Below are 14,844 nucleotides of genomic sequence, written 5' to 3' on the forward strand. Positions count from 1 at the left end.
AGATTAGATTTTCAGTAGTTCAGCTGAGTAGCTAAATACTTCCTTGCTGCTTTGTTCTTTCCTCCACCTGTAGACTTGTCCTTTTTCCCCAGGTAGGTGGTTTGTTCTTCTAACCCTGAGTTTCACTTAAGGTTGTGTGTGTGAGCGAATCAGGGAGGGGGGAGGGTGCTGTGGAAACTGGTTTCCCAAGGAGACTGCTGTGGATCTTTTTAGGAGTAACTGACTTTCACATCCTTTCCTGCCTTTTTCTAACCAGGGCCTGTGGGACACTTCTGAGGTCTAGAAATTACATTTCTCCTCAGACCTGAGGCACCATGGCTCTTGTCAGGCGAGTTTCCAACCCTCATAACGCTTTCCAGTCTATAATAACCTGGGGGCAGAGGAGGGGACTCAGTTTTGAGGTCTGCCCCCCCCCAAGCGAGTTTCAGGGCACATGGGGGTAGGCAGGAAGTGGTATCTCACAGCTCCTGTTTTGTTCTTGTTTGGCTGATTCTTCTAACCAGGGGAGCCAGGAGGTGCCCCCACCCGTTCTGCTTCCTGTATTACTCAGCTGGGCCTCGCAAAAGGAAAAGGCTTTGCCAAAAAAAATTTTTTCAAAGTATCTCCTGCTATTAATGTTTTTCATAATGTCTCCTAGGAGGGCTGAGAGTCAGGGATTTTGCACATACAATAACCACAGGCTTTGGGACAGATAAAAGAGATGGACAAAGACTTCCACTGTTCTAGGCTTTGGAATAACTGGTTCCGAGGCTGCATTCCCCAGCCTGTTCATTGTCGACGAGCTGCAATCCGCTCACTCCACACCCATCTCCAGCCTTAGATCTTCCGACTCTGAGCATTTTCTGTTGCCTAAGCTCTTACTATGCAGATTGTAATCAAACCCACCGAGTTTAAGGTTTATCTTGCTGTAGTTTGAAAAGAAAACAGATGAGCCCAAAGCAATATTCCTACATTTTCCCCAGTCTCCTACCCTCTTTTTGTAGTTCCTCTCCCTTCCTTAGTATGGTTTTAATTCAATCGTTTACCTCTTCTGTTTTTGGATTTTAGCGGCACCCCAGATTACTTTTCATTCATCTTGGAATACAGTACAATTCACGATAGCCCCTTGTAGCGGGGAAGGGCCACCCAAGACTGGGGTTTAAAAAAACCTCTTGTCTACAGCTCTGCCTTCCCAGACTTTGCCAGGCAGGCCAGTACAGCTGCAGCCACGTTGTTGCAAACGCGTCATGTCGTTTCCTGGTCTGAGTCCCAGCTCACCCCTCACGAAGCCTAGTGGTACAGTATGTGGGGAGAAGCGCTTTTTACAGGGTTACTGTGAACTTGGATTGGGCAATCGCAGCTCTGGAGCCCAGGGCTCAGGGAGCACAGTACCCCTATTTGAAAGAGGGAGCAAGGTGAAGGCCATACACACCTGGTGCTGGTCTGAGGGCTTCAGCTCCTGCTTCTGCTTGGCTTTCCCCTGCCTCTGTCCTTCAGAAACACTAGCACCTCACGGCAGAAGTGCCGGCTCCCACCTCATCTCTGCTCTGGCAGAGGCGGCTTAGGACTTGCAGCCAATCATCTCAAGATCTCATTTCTACTTTGCGGAACTTAAAAACCCGCTCACGCCCCCTTCAGTTTTTGTATTGCCCAACACTGAGAGCTTGCTTTCCTGCCTGAACAGTTTCTGCTCCCCCAGTTTAGGACTCCGGAGGTGCTTTAGGGGCCGTTGCATACAAAAGGCCCAGAGTCAACTTGGAGGATGGAGCCAATACAGGGAGCTGATCCTTGGAGTGCTAACAGAGCTTGCTGTGAGCTTCTCTGCATTTGACGTTGAATATTCAAATCACGGAGGTGGGGGGAGGTAGGGGGTGGGGGGTGGGGAAAGAGGGTTGGGATGGTGGGGTCGGGAATAAAGGCTTGAACTGGGCCGCATCCCTGTTCTGGCCACATCCTCCCAATGATTTTTCCCAAATACCACACTATCACAGACTGGGGCTATCTTTTTATTGAAGTTGAGGTTTCCATGGAAGGAATAGAAGGCTGAATGGTCTTGTTTTGGGGGTAAAGTAACTGAAAAGTCTGAGACCATTTTTCTTAAAAACAGGAAGCTTGGGGGTTGGTGGGGAGGACAAAGAAGGGGAGGGCGAGGAGGGGGTGGGATGGAAAGAAGGGAGGGAGAAAACCACAGCCAGGGGAACTCCTGCTTGCCGGCTGGAGTGTGGAGTGAAACTGCCCCTCAGAGTCCACATTGAAAATGTCTCTCCTGCTCCCCCTTCCCACCAAGCTTGCCACCACTCAAGCGCTGACTCAGTCCTACCTGGGATATTTTAAGTATTCACCGCCCCCACCCCCACCAGGAGCCAGGGTCTTCACCTTTTAAAACACAGATCTCTTCACTCTAATTGAGCGTTTTCTAAGGATGGGCCAGCTGCTGTAGGACTTTCCGAATAAAGCATAGTTCCATGGCTACCCTATTTAATGTCCATAGCAGTGTTTCCCAAACTAGGGACAGCAGTCAACTCATGGATCTGAGATATCTGTGTTTTCTTTCTAAAGTAGAGTCTATACATTATTTAAGTTTGAGATTACGTGCTCAACAGTAAAAGGTTAAGCCTCATAATTCTAGAGACCTCTCTGAGGTCATTTCTGGTCTTATCTTTGAAGTACTCTGACATGATCTCTCTTTTTTAAAAAAAAATATTTTATTTATATATCTTTAGAGGGGAAGGGAAGGAGAGAGGAAGAGAAACATCAATGTATGGTTGCTTCTCATGCATCCCCTGCTGGGAACTGGCCCCTGCTGGGAATTGGCCTGCAACCCAGGCATGTGCCCTGACTGGGAATCGAACCGCAATCCTCTGGTTGGCAGGCCTGCACTCAATTCACTGAGCTACACCAGCCAGGGCTGACACGATCTCNTTTTTTTTTAAAAAAATATTTTATTTATATATCTTTAGAGGGGAAGGGAAGGAGAGAGGAAGAGAAACATCAATGTATGGTTGCTTCTCGTGCATCCCCTGCTGGGAACTGGCCCCTGCTGGGAATTGGCCTGCAACCCAGGCATGTGCCCTGACTGGGAATCGAACCGCAATCCTCTGGTTGGCAGGCCTGCACTCAATTCACTGAGCTACACCAGCCAGGGCTGACACGATCTCTTCATTTCAGCCACACTCTGCTACACCCAATGCTTTGTTACATGTGGGCCTGAAATCATTCTGATTTCTTTATCTTTCTGCTTTTACTGAGAACGATTCCTCATCATCATTCTCACTTGTATACTGGTAAACTCCTATTCATCCTTCAGGACCCAGCTAAAATGGTCCCCATCCTTTAGAACCTACCGGGTCCCACCTTGGGCAGGATAATTGCTCTCTTCTATTTTTGTTGTGTCACTTTGTAGACATTGCTGTTATAGCTTTATCACATTGTATTAGAGTTCTTTATTACATGTCCCTCTCTTCCCTGCTGGAGTGTGAGCTTCTTGGCAGCAAAGACCCTGTTCCTCATTTCCCCCTGTAGCACAGAGCCCAGCACATAGTTGAAACTTATCACATGTCTGTTGAATAAATGGGTGAGATGACCTCAATTCAGTTTAGCACTGAAAACCACCAGTATGTACAGATGTCTGCCTCAGGCTCCCTACTCTGATAAAAATGTCTTCCTTACCCATCAGAAGTCCTAAACATAGACATCTAAACCCAGGTACAATGATGGATGTAAAGAGAGAGGGCTGAGCTTAAGAAATCTTTTTTATATCACTGCAAACAGCTCGGTTTGGTTCCATCCCTCTCACTTCCTCTCTCTGTCTAAGCACACGTCATCTGTGTGGTAGGTTAGATGTTCACAGAGGCCCGTGAGGGTGTGTGTCCTCTCTTTGTGCCTGGTGCTTTATACTCTGATGGTGTCAAACTGCTTGTAGCTCTCTAAACACACTAGTCTAGGGGTTTCAATGTGAGGTCTGGGGACCCCTGGGAATCCCTGAGATCCTTTCAAGGAAGGTCTTCCCTTTTCTAACTACAGATCTGTTTGAGGACAGATTTTTTTCATATGCTTCAACCGAAACAATGTGTTGCAACAGATTGAATGCAGAAGCAACTATGAGCCTGTAGATGTCTTCTGTTCAGCCAGACATTAAAAAAGGTTTGCAAAAGTTTAAAGCCATATGAGGCTTCTGGTCAAGAGGAAGGCATGGGCACACACACTTTGCCCCCTCACACAACCACAAAAAGGAACTACAACTAAATCTCCAAACAAATAACCCTGAGAACTGTCACAAATTGAACTGTATGGAAGTCCAATGACCAAGGATTTAAAGAAGCCAGAAGGGCAGAAGGAGCGGACACTCGGAGATGGGGTGGAGAGGCGAGGAGATGCAGTGTGGCGTGGAAAGGTGGTGGCAGTGGCAGAATGGGCATGGGTGGTCCCACACCTATATGTGGCAGATAAAAATCAGGAGGGGTACCCTGAGAGCGTGCGATCCCAGCAGCAGGTCAGACCTCAGAGCTCAGGGTTCCAGCACCGGGAAGATAAAACCCAAAACTTCTGACTATAAAAACTAGTAGGGGTAAGGGGAGTGGAAGAAACTGCTGGGTTTTCAGGAAACTTCACTTAACAGGCTTGCATGGTATTAAAATATAGGCAAACCCACCCAGTCTGTGATTCAGCACCAGGGCAACGGTCAGAAGGGCACCAGTCCAACATGTGGAGTGACTGGAAACAGGGCAAGTGAAGGGCAAACCTCCTGAAGCCAGGCAGCAGCACAGTCCCCTCTCTGAGCCCTCTTCCCGCAAAGTAGTGGGGCACGTTGCCCCACCTTGGTGATTACCTAAGTCTCTGTTTCACCCAATTCACAGATGTCTTTTACAGGGAGTAAAAGCAGCTCTACTTAATACACAGAAACAAATACAGGGAGGCTGCCAAATTGAGGAGACACAGAAATAGGATCCAAATGGAAGAAGAGAACAAAACCCCAGAAAAAGAACTAAATGAAACAGAGATAGCCAACCTATCAGATGCAGAGTTCAAAATGCTGGTGATCAGGATGCTCAAAGAACTCATTGAGTATGGCAACAACATACAGGAAGGAATGAAGGTTACACTGAGTGGAATAAAGAAAGATCTAGGGGGAACCAACAGTGAAGGGAAGGAAGCCAGGATTCAAATCAATGATTTCATATACAAGTAAGAAATAAACATTCAACCAGAACAGAAAGAAGAAACAAGAATTCAAAAAAATGAGCATACTATAAGAAGACTCTGGGACATCTCCAAAAGAGCCAACATCCAAATTATAGGGATGCCAGAAGGAGAAGAGGAAGAGCAAGGGCAAGAAATTAAAAACTTATTTAAAAAATAATGAAAGAAAACTTTCTTAATTTAGTAAAGGTAATAGACACAGAAGTCCAGGAAGCAGAGAGAATCCCAAACAAGTTTGATCCAAAGAGGACCACACCAAGACACATCATAATTAATGTGCCAAAAGTAAAAGATAGAGAATCTTAAAAGCAGCAAGAGAAAAGCAGAGAGTTACCAACAAAGGAGCTCCCATAAGACTATAAACTGATTTCTCAAAATAAACTTTGCAGGCAAGGAGGGACTGGCGAGAAGTTCTCAAAGTGATGAAAAGCAATGACCTATAATCTGGATTACTCCACCCAGCAAAACTATCATTTAGAATGGAAGGGCAGACAAAGTGCTTCCCAGATAAGGTAAAGCTACAAGAGTTCATCATCATCAAGCCATTATTATATGAAATGTGAAAGTGACTTATATAAAAAGATCAAAACTATGAACTATGAACATTAAAAAGGCAACAAATTCACAACTATCAACAACTGCATCTAAGCAAAACAAACCAAACCAAACCAAAAAACAAACTAAGCTAACAACCAGAATAGGAATAGGATCACAGGTATAGAGATCATTGGAGGGCAATTGGCTGGGAGGGAAAGGGGAAAATGGGAGAAAAAGTGCAGGGACTAAGAAGAAATATTGCTAGGTACAAACTAGACAGGGGAATGTTAAGAATCGTATAAAAAAATGGAGAAGTCAAAAGATTCACATGCATGACCCATGGACATGAACTAAGTGGAGGGCATTGCTAGAAGGAAGTGGGTAATGAGTGGAGGGGGGAGAAGAGGGGGAAATTGGGACAATGGTGCTAGCATAATCAATAAAAATATATTTAAAAAACTTTAAAGCAATGTTACTCTTCTCACTAATTTTTAAAAGTATATTTATTTTTCATAAAAATATAAAATTTAGGTTAACATGTAATAGATTTACTGTTTTTTGAAATGAGTATATAAGGATTCCTATTTTAACTTCTAATGTGATAAATTCTAATACGGTAAATATAAAAAAATTGAAGGGATTTCAATAACTTTTTAAGAAGAGTATAAAGGGGTCCTGAGATGAAAAAGTTGGCCACTCAGCCCTGGCTGGTGTAGCTCAGTGGATTGAGTGTGGGCTTACGAACCACACAATCGTGGTTCAATTCCCAGTCAGGGCACATGCCTGGGTTGCAGGCCAGTTCCCAGCAGGGGATGCACAAGAGGCAACCATACATTGACATTTCTCTCCCTCTCTCCTTCCCTTCCTCTCTAAAGATAAATAAATTTTAAAAAAAGTTGGCCACTCATTGTACTAGACTGTCGTGTGTCTTCATCTGTGCCATATCCCCCATCCAGAATGTAGTTCCGTCTTCCACACCTGCCTAGAAAATACTTACATAGCTATACATATTTCCTTGGTTCTCCTCTTCTCTGGAGTTATTTATTCCTTCTTATATACTACTATACCCTGAAAACATTTCTTCTACTTGTCCTGTCTCTGCATTATTTTATCAACTGTCTCCCCAACAAAACCACAAGCTCTCTAAAAGGAGGAACTCTAATTAACCTCACTATTTCCAGTGCTTGGTGCAGAGTACATGATCTATGAATATTCATTGAATAAATGGACTAAAATCGGGAGGTCCGAGTTTTGGTTCCAGTTCTGCCTCTAAGCAGCAGTGTGACTTTGGATAAGTCACTTGATTTCTCTGACACTCAGTTTCCTCACCGGCAGATGAGAAAATTAGACTAGGTGATCTCTAAGGTTCTTTCCCACTCTGACTCATGTCTGGGTTGGGTGGTAGGTGCTTGCTGGCTTGGAGTTCATACTGGTGTGAATTCCGTGCACAAATATGGGACACTTACCACAACTAGTAATATGAACTGTGGTAGGATCTTCCTTCTTTTATCCTAACAAATGAACAATTGGAGATTCTTGCCCCTTTTGGTTCTGGGTCTTCCCTGGGTATGTGCTAGCATTGTCCTCCGTTGATTTAGCTGGGCTGTCCCATGTATTCACTGGGGCCTCTAGGTCTTTACTATTTGACTCCTAGGTCTTGGGATCATTCCTCACCTGCTGCTTCCTCAGTAGTGAGGGAAAAAAAAACACCAAACCCTTCTGTTGCTGGGAGGGTATGGAAAGAAGAATGAGCCCTGGCTGGCACAGCTCAGTGGATTGAGCACAGGCCTTCGAACCAGAGGATCAAGGTTCAATTCCCAGTCAGGGCACATGCCTGGGTTGCATGCCAGTTCCCTGCAGGCCAATTCCCAGCAGGGGACGCACAAAAAGCAACCATACATTGATATTTCTCTCCCTCTCTCCTTCCCCTCTAAAGGTAAATAAATAAATAAAATCTTAAAAAAAAAAAGAAAGAAAGAAGAACGAGTTGGGCCAACTTAGGTGCTTGTGAGCTTTGTTCAAACAAAGGTTTCATTTTCCCTTACCTTCCAAGAACTATCAGAGGCCCGAACCAGGGTAGACAGCAGGTCTTGGAGAATCACCATTTTCTGTTTTAGAACCAGCTCCCTTTGTAGGGCCTCCTGGGGGACAACATGCAAGAGGGCAAGATTAACCTAGAGGAGAAGGGAGGAGCCGAAGGACGGAGCTGAGGGGAGAGCCCACCTGTCACTTACTTTGAGGTACTCGGAAAGCTGGATGATTTCCTAGGGAGAAAGGAAAAGGGGAGTCAAGAAGACGCCCGTTCCCCTGGAGGCCTGGAGCATGGAACCAGAGCCGGGGTGACTTGCGTACGGTAAACTGTCCTTCTCCAATCGGACAGAGTCCCGCCAGCCCCTCGGGTCTATGCTCATCGAGGGAGAAGGCGCTGCCCTCCCCCATCCCTATCCTAGCTGAGTGTATCGTGAAATTCCAGAATATCAGAGTTTGGAGGAGCTTATATATCATCGGATTCAACCCCTCCAAGGTAAGGATTTTCTTACCTTATCTAGCACGGCCACACCGTAACTGGGAAGAGAAGAAATAGAAACAAAAATGACAGTGGATCAAAGCAACATGCCAGGGGCCAGTGGGTTGATTCCATCTCTGTTCTCGTCTAAAAAGCTGACAGGGTGGGGGAAATCTTCCGTTTTTAAATTACGGTGGGTATGGGAAGTTACTGTGTTTCCGCTCCGCCTCCTGAGTGAGGGTATTCACGGAAAAGCTTAGAAGAGGGGAATGGATGGGGTGTGAGGGAGCTGGCACCAGGAACGTGAAAAGCACTCACTTGGTTTGCTGACTGGCATCATTCTTAATGGTTGGCTGTGCTTCTTTGGCCTTTGTCTGAGTGCCTGAGATATGCAGGATAAGGTGATTCAGAACCGGGCTGCGGGGGCGGGGCGGGGGCGCCGAGCGGGGCAAGTGGGGAGGGGCAGGGACTCTCCACCACCATGTAGCTGGGACTGACTTGGCAGGATTCTTTGCAGGCCTCAGCGAGGGAGGGAGGTTCTGCTCTTACCGCGGTGGTGTTTGGGTGGCTTCTTGCTGGGAAAATCCTGTGGCGGAAGGCCCCCAGCCTGGGAGGGAAGGTGATCTGCTAGATCCCTCCGGACGCCTGGCAGAGGGTGATGCTGGTTTGGAAAGACCTCAGAGCTGGTCCCTGACACCGGGGAAGCAAGTGGAGGATGCTGGAAGCCTACAGCCACTAGAACAGGATTCTCCGGCTGATTGCACAAAGATAAACCAGTGATCAAATTTCAGGCCCTGAAAACCAAAGTAACCCCTTCAAGCCTTCAAAGCTATAAGGTTATTTGCTCTTGCCCTCCCTCATCCTGGTGGGTGGGGATGGTCCTGCTCAGGCCAGGAGATAAGGTGCCGGGCTTGTCTCCAGCTACATTCTCTGGAGTCTGGATCTACCTTGTTTGGTCTCAGTCACTCACACAGCCAGCAGAATGATATGGAAGGAGAACCGATCTTAGTAGGGAGCAAGGGCCTCTGTGACCAGAGCCTGCCTTTTCCAGGTCTTGGTCTCCTGTCCGTGTAATGAGTTTGGGGTAAATGAACTCTTGGGTCCCTTCCATATTCTAGAGTGGCTTTCTTCCTCTTAGTGATAGCTGGGATATCACTGAGGTGTATGTAAAGAGAAGGTGAACTGGGGACTTGTAGGGAGGGATGTAACAGTAGTTGTCACAATTTAGTCTGCTCTTGTTGTATTTTCTTCCCATACTTCAAAAAGTCTGTGCTTGTAACGTAACACTCAAAGGCTAAGAAATGCCTGTGGTATTTAATCATGCAGACTGACTCAATCTCAATAAAACTTTAGATAACTGATAGACCAGTGAATTCTTTAGTTAATTGTGTTTCCTGATTTTCTTCTCCTTAAATTTTTTCAACAAAAGTATTCAGAAACCTTCTTGCCTTAGAAAGTACACAGTTTTTTTTAAAATAATTGGGTTCAAGGATCATTTTCTGAACAGCAGCTTCTATTGCGGACAACAGACACACTAGTTCAGAGACTGTGATGAAATACCTACTCTGGGTGGGGCACAGTGCCAGGCATTTCCAGGGAATACAGTGGACCCATTCCTGCTGGCAGCATACTCTCAGCACGGGTGGGAAGACACCGACACTTTGCTGGCCGAGGTCACTTCGATGTACCCTGTTTCTTTTGCCAACACAGCTTCCTCCCAGGTCAGACTAATGGGCTCTCTAATGGTCACTTAATCTTAGAGGATTAGGAACCTCATAAGGACCAAAAAGAGCAGAGGTGGTCTGGAGAAGCTAGGAAGGCTCCCTGGACTAGATCAGGCCGTGGCTGAGTGAATTTCGTAAGGGATGGCCTAAGAGAAAGAAGGTGGGTGGGTGGAACAGGCCGTGGAACAATAGAGTACAGGAGTGTCTGTGTGTGTGTGTGTGTGTGTGTGTGTGCGCGCGCGTGTGTGTGTGTGTGTGTGCGTGTGTGTGTGCTTCCAGAGGGGCACTGAGAAGATTGGCACCTGCGCTGGCATACAACAGTCATTCAATAAATACTCATTGAATGATGGATGGAGGAATGCTGTAGAAGATATGTAGACTGCTTAAATTTGAACTGATACTAGGAATTCGCTAGGGAGTTGTTGTTAAACTCCTTTTTCTCTCCTATAAGGCAAGCGCAGAACAAAAAGTAGCTACGTAGACAAACAGAAAACACAGCAAAAATCTCTGAATGAGTTAAGTGGCTAAAGGAGTCTTTACTACATGCCCGAGGAGGCAGCGGTTCAACTTTAATCGCTTTTCCGTGACCTTGAGCCCACCCGCTCCCCAGCAGAGCAGCGTGTCCCTCGACATGGCCCACCTGCCGTCTGGGGGAAGAGATCCTGTTGGCCAAAGACAAGGGCTTCTTGAGAAGGTCAGTCGCCTGGCCTGTCCTCCTGGAGAGACCTTGCTCCTGGGTCCGGGAGCTGCGTGTTTTGTCTTTCTCCTCCACTTCCAGGTTCCTTCTCCGGAAGAACTGCTGCTGTCGGGCCTTGTGCAGCTGTTCCCTCTGCTGGGTCCTCAGCGTCTTCCCCACCTGGCGGCAAGTGGTCATGTTGGGGCGGCAGCGGCGGCTTTCACGGGTCTCCTGCCGGCGCTCACATTTGGCCTCGTAGCTCTCAGCCCACGGGGCCAAGCCAGGGCGAGGCCTGGGGTCCAGGCCGATCATGATGAGCTCCTGAACACCTGTTGTGCTTGGCTTCCAGTTCCTGGAATAGCTGCTGGGGGGGTCTGCCAAATGCCAAGAGGGAGGAGAAAGGGAGGGGTCAGGAGATGGGCAGAAAAATGACTATCTCCCTGGACAAGGGGGGCAGAAATAGTACAGACATGTGGCTTGAAAAGTGAGGAGGTGATGATGTCAAACTGAGAGTCAGGACTCCAGGGTCCCGTCTCTGGCTGATTTCTGCTTCTCTCTGGCCTATGTCTCTTCCTCCGGAGAGTGGAAAGGTCTTTCTGGCTGCCGCTTCTTCATTGACCAAACATCTCACCCTGCCTCTAGTTCAGGGCATCGTGAGAAACAATTGATAAAAACATCATGAGCTTATACCTTTTGGGTGGCAGGCATGTGTTAATTTCCCAGGAACCCCTAGAGAACCACTTGAACTAGCTCCCTGTTCCCAGATCTACAGGAAAAGCCAGCATTTATACGGCTCTCTCGGCCCAAGTTATTGAAAGAACGAGTGAGTGACTCTTCTCAAGGCCTGGAGGGATAATGAGACCCCTCCAAGGTGTGGTGAGTTCTGCGACCAGCACCCCCTGCTCTCGTTTTAGCCCTTAGTATCTAGCTTGTGAGCTTGGTCTTGCGCATGGTTCGGGAGGGACACCCCGCCCTCCCAATTCATCCAATCACGATGTTCTGACAGTGGTCCATGGGCACCCGAGTCCCAGCCCAGGCCTGGGCCCTGACTCTCAATGCAGATCCCCTCAAATCAGTGTTGGCTGAGCACCTGCCACTGGCCCAGGGCAGGCAAAACCCATTTCTGAGCTTCCAGCTCAATAATTCTCTGAGCTGAAAGTTCTACTTTTGGGGGGATCCCTGTCAGAGTTAGGTATGGTGCTAAGTCTCCTTCCCTTAGCCCAGACGCAGAATGTGGCATTAAAACCAGCAACGCAAAACCACAAGGACTATACCTCATTACAGCCATTACAGACTAAAATGAAAGTAAAAAACCCAAACAAAAATAGTCACCCCCAAGTCCCCAGGCTGTCACGTAGAGGCCACACTTTGTGGGCCCTTTAATGGCCTCACCTGTTGTTCACATAAGCCCTGAATCCTTCTTCCTTCTGGGCCTCCCCTCTCTGCCCCTCTCTTTCTCACCTACCTTCTGCAAATTGGTTTAGTCTCCAGAACCCTCTGATAGCTTGGCTGAGCTGAATCCTGAGCACTAGAAATTCTGTGCTCTGCTTCCACTGATCACAGGAAGGAGAGGGGACTCCTGCTGACAGCTGCCGTTTCTCTTCTTGGTCCCTCAACCTTATTATCCCCCACCCCGGGAAACTTAGTTCCTGGGTAGGTCAGATAAGGATACCCCAACTTCACCAACGGCAGGTCTTTGCTGGCTCTGGCCCCTCGAGTTTATTTACAGGCCAAACAGACTCAAAAGGTAGCAGTTCTCTGCCCCTTTGGTAGAGAACTTGGCTGCTTATCTGGCTCAGTCTGGAATTCTCTGCAAGAGAATACTAGATCATACTACTCACTCCCTGGGGTTATGGGTGGGGAGGTCTCACTCCCCGAGAGGGGTCTTATGTGGTTAAGCCCTGCACCCTCCCAACTGCCCGAGCCTTAGATGGGGCATAATCTGATCTTGGGCAGGGCTGACTGCAGGCCCAGTGGTGAGGTCGTTGCCATGTTTGTTCTGCCATCCCCTCCCTGGCTGGCTCTCACCTTTCTTTGGGCTTTTCTCCCTACTCTGTAGACGTCCCCTGACTTCCCACCTGCCACTTTCTTTATCTAAAAGCTTAGATACGGACCTGAGAGGCCCACTCATATCAAGTTGTAAATGACTGCGTGGAGGAGACTGGGATCACGTGCAGGCAAACTCCACGTCCAGAATCTGCACTGTGGCATCCTGTGCCATAGCCCCTGGTTCGTCTGCAGTGGGTGGGGGAGGTGGGGGAGCCTGACTCTGGGCTCAGACTGTGTGGCTTCATGTCCTGGCTCAGTCACCTACTTCCTACGTGCTTTTGAACAAACGATTCAACATCTCTAGGTTCCAGGCTTCTCATTTATACCATGGGAACCTATCTCATAAGGTTATGAGGATTAAAGAAAAAATCATGTCAAGCATCTGGCACACACACAGCACACAGTAAATGTTAGCTCCTTATACTACTAATAAACCTAGGCTCTGCTCATTCTCACCCCTGTCCTACTGATCTTGGCGACTGAAGACACGGTGCTGTAAGACACAGGCCCCACACTGACCTACACTCTCAGGACCAGGAATACCCCATCCTCCAGACCCTCCACCCCTTTTCTCTTTGAAGGGGTGCTGTTTATCTCACGGAGGGGATGCTGGTCCCAGAGATGACCCTATGTACCACTCCGCTTCATCTGACCTCTGGGTTTGGGGAAGAAGAAAGGACTTCTCTCTGGTCTGGACACAACCACCTTCTCAACTAGGTGTGGCCAAAAGGCAAAGAAAAGATGGGGCTGGAGAATGAATCAATGTCCAGCCTGCCTGCACTCCACCATTGCCTGTGGGGTGTGGGGTCCCCACCCGGTTTGGCCCCACGTAGGATCCGGGTAGAGGACGCGGATCCCCGGTTACGGAGAAGCCTCCACTTCTGTGTTGTGAGGGGGAAAGGGCTGCGGGGCGGAGTCTGAGAGAAGGGCTCTCTGGGCTCTGCCAGGCTGCGTGCCCTGGTCCGCCGAAACACACGCTGCCCTGCTCTACCTCCCGAGGGGCGCATGTTAGGGCTTGTTACCCAAACAGGGAGATGCAGTAGAAATGACTCCTTAGAGAAGGGAGCATTCCCCAGCTCCGAGGCCGGGGCACTGGGTAGTGGAGTCATACCCAGCTTTCTGGGATGTGTTGACTATTCTGATTTGCTCGCACACAAGAAGCCATGTGGGAGGCTGACTGACAGGGACAGGCTGGAGAAGAAAAAGGAAATGGTCCCTGTGTGGTTCAAAGAGAGGTCACTGGGCCACTGTCCGGGCTTTCTGGCACCTGTGGGGTGTCCCTTGGCAGCATGACAAGGTACAGTTGGAGCTCCGGAGGTATTCGGGATCGGCTGGAGACAGTTCTCCTTGCTGCCAGAGGAAGATACGAGGGTGCGGCCCCTCCCCCGACAGCGGTTTGTCGCTGCCACCCTGAGTCTCTGCTCCCACTTCCTGGCTGTGTGTGCAGTGACTGGCTCCCTTGGAGGGTCGGCCTGAGAGCCGAGTTTGGTGTGCACTGAGAAGAGGGAGGGCCTACACCTAAGCTGCTGGAAAGACAGCTTCTTGTTCGGGGGATCCCTGCTTTGGAGGGCACTGTGAAAGTTCATTTAATTGATGCCCCTGACACTGGGTTGCCCGAACCCTGCCCTTTGACTCACTCCTAATTGAATCTAATGGATGGAGGGGCGAAGCGATGGAAGCTCGACCGCTGAGCTGTGGCCGGTGGCTCTGAAAACCAACGCAGGGGGCTGTCTTGGTTACCCCACGCTTCACACTCTTAAATTACACCATCTCCCCCTTCAGCCCAGGGAAGCTTAGATGATGGAGGGTCTTCTGTTCCAGCCCGGAAAGGGAGGACCCCAACCTGAACACAGAAACATCCTCCTTTTCAGTTACCTCCGGTCCCAGGCTCCAGCCCAAGCAGCTCAGAAAAACCTTCCAGCTCCCGGGCAGATCTTGGCTCTGGTCTCAGATGGGGCAAGACAGCAGCCGAGTAAAGCGCAAGCTCTCAGTCCACGGCCCTGGGTCCCCTTAGCATTTCTCTTCTTGGTACTGTGTTTCTTTTTGCACAGAAACCTTGCTGAAACAGGAAACAGACAAAGCCACAGTGCTTGCTCACCCTAGTTCCTCTCTCCTGCTCTGCAGCCCAATCTGAGTGGGCCCCTGAACCCTTGAGGCTTCCAGGGCTGGGCTCC

At 48.6% G+C, this 14,844-nt stretch overlaps 1 protein-coding gene across 5 annotated transcripts in view; it reads right to left on the reverse strand.

Annotated features, from left to right (window-relative positions):
- The window catches only part of TRAF3IP3 (TRAF3 interacting protein 3), a 26,741-nt gene extending 11,945 nt beyond the window's left edge, over positions 1–14,796 (reverse strand). For 3 of the 5 annotated variants that reach the window (XM_037027578.1, XM_037027577.1, XM_037027574.1), the window contains exons 1-8: positions 14,546–14,796; positions 11,092–11,259; positions 10,587–10,995; positions 8,771–8,919; positions 8,540–8,603; positions 8,256–8,280; positions 7,950–7,979; positions 7,761–7,856 (exon numbers count right to left, since the gene is read on the reverse strand). In XM_037027578.1, coding sequence (XP_036883473.1) covers positions 7,761–7,856; positions 7,950–7,979; positions 8,256–8,280; positions 8,540–8,603; positions 8,771–8,919; positions 10,587–10,933 — 711 coding nt within the window. In that variant the 5' untranslated portion in view covers positions 10,934–10,995; positions 11,092–11,259; positions 14,546–14,796. Of the gene's footprint in view, positions 1–7,760; positions 7,857–7,949; positions 7,980–8,255; positions 8,281–8,539; positions 8,604–8,770; positions 8,920–10,586; positions 10,996–11,091; positions 11,260–12,086; positions 12,177–14,545 lie in introns of those variants that run through there. The other 2 variants (XM_037027575.1, XM_037027576.1) reach the window with 2 other exon arrangements.
- Between the last annotated feature and the right edge of the window lie 48 nt (positions 14,797–14,844).

Source organism: Sturnira hondurensis, unplaced genomic scaffold, assembly GCF_014824575.4.
Source record: "Sturnira hondurensis isolate 20B ecotype Veracruz unplaced genomic scaffold, ASM1482457v3 Scaffold0019216, whole genome shotgun sequence".
NCBI classification, from domain to species: domain Eukaryota; kingdom Metazoa; phylum Chordata; class Mammalia; order Chiroptera; family Phyllostomidae; genus Sturnira; species Sturnira hondurensis.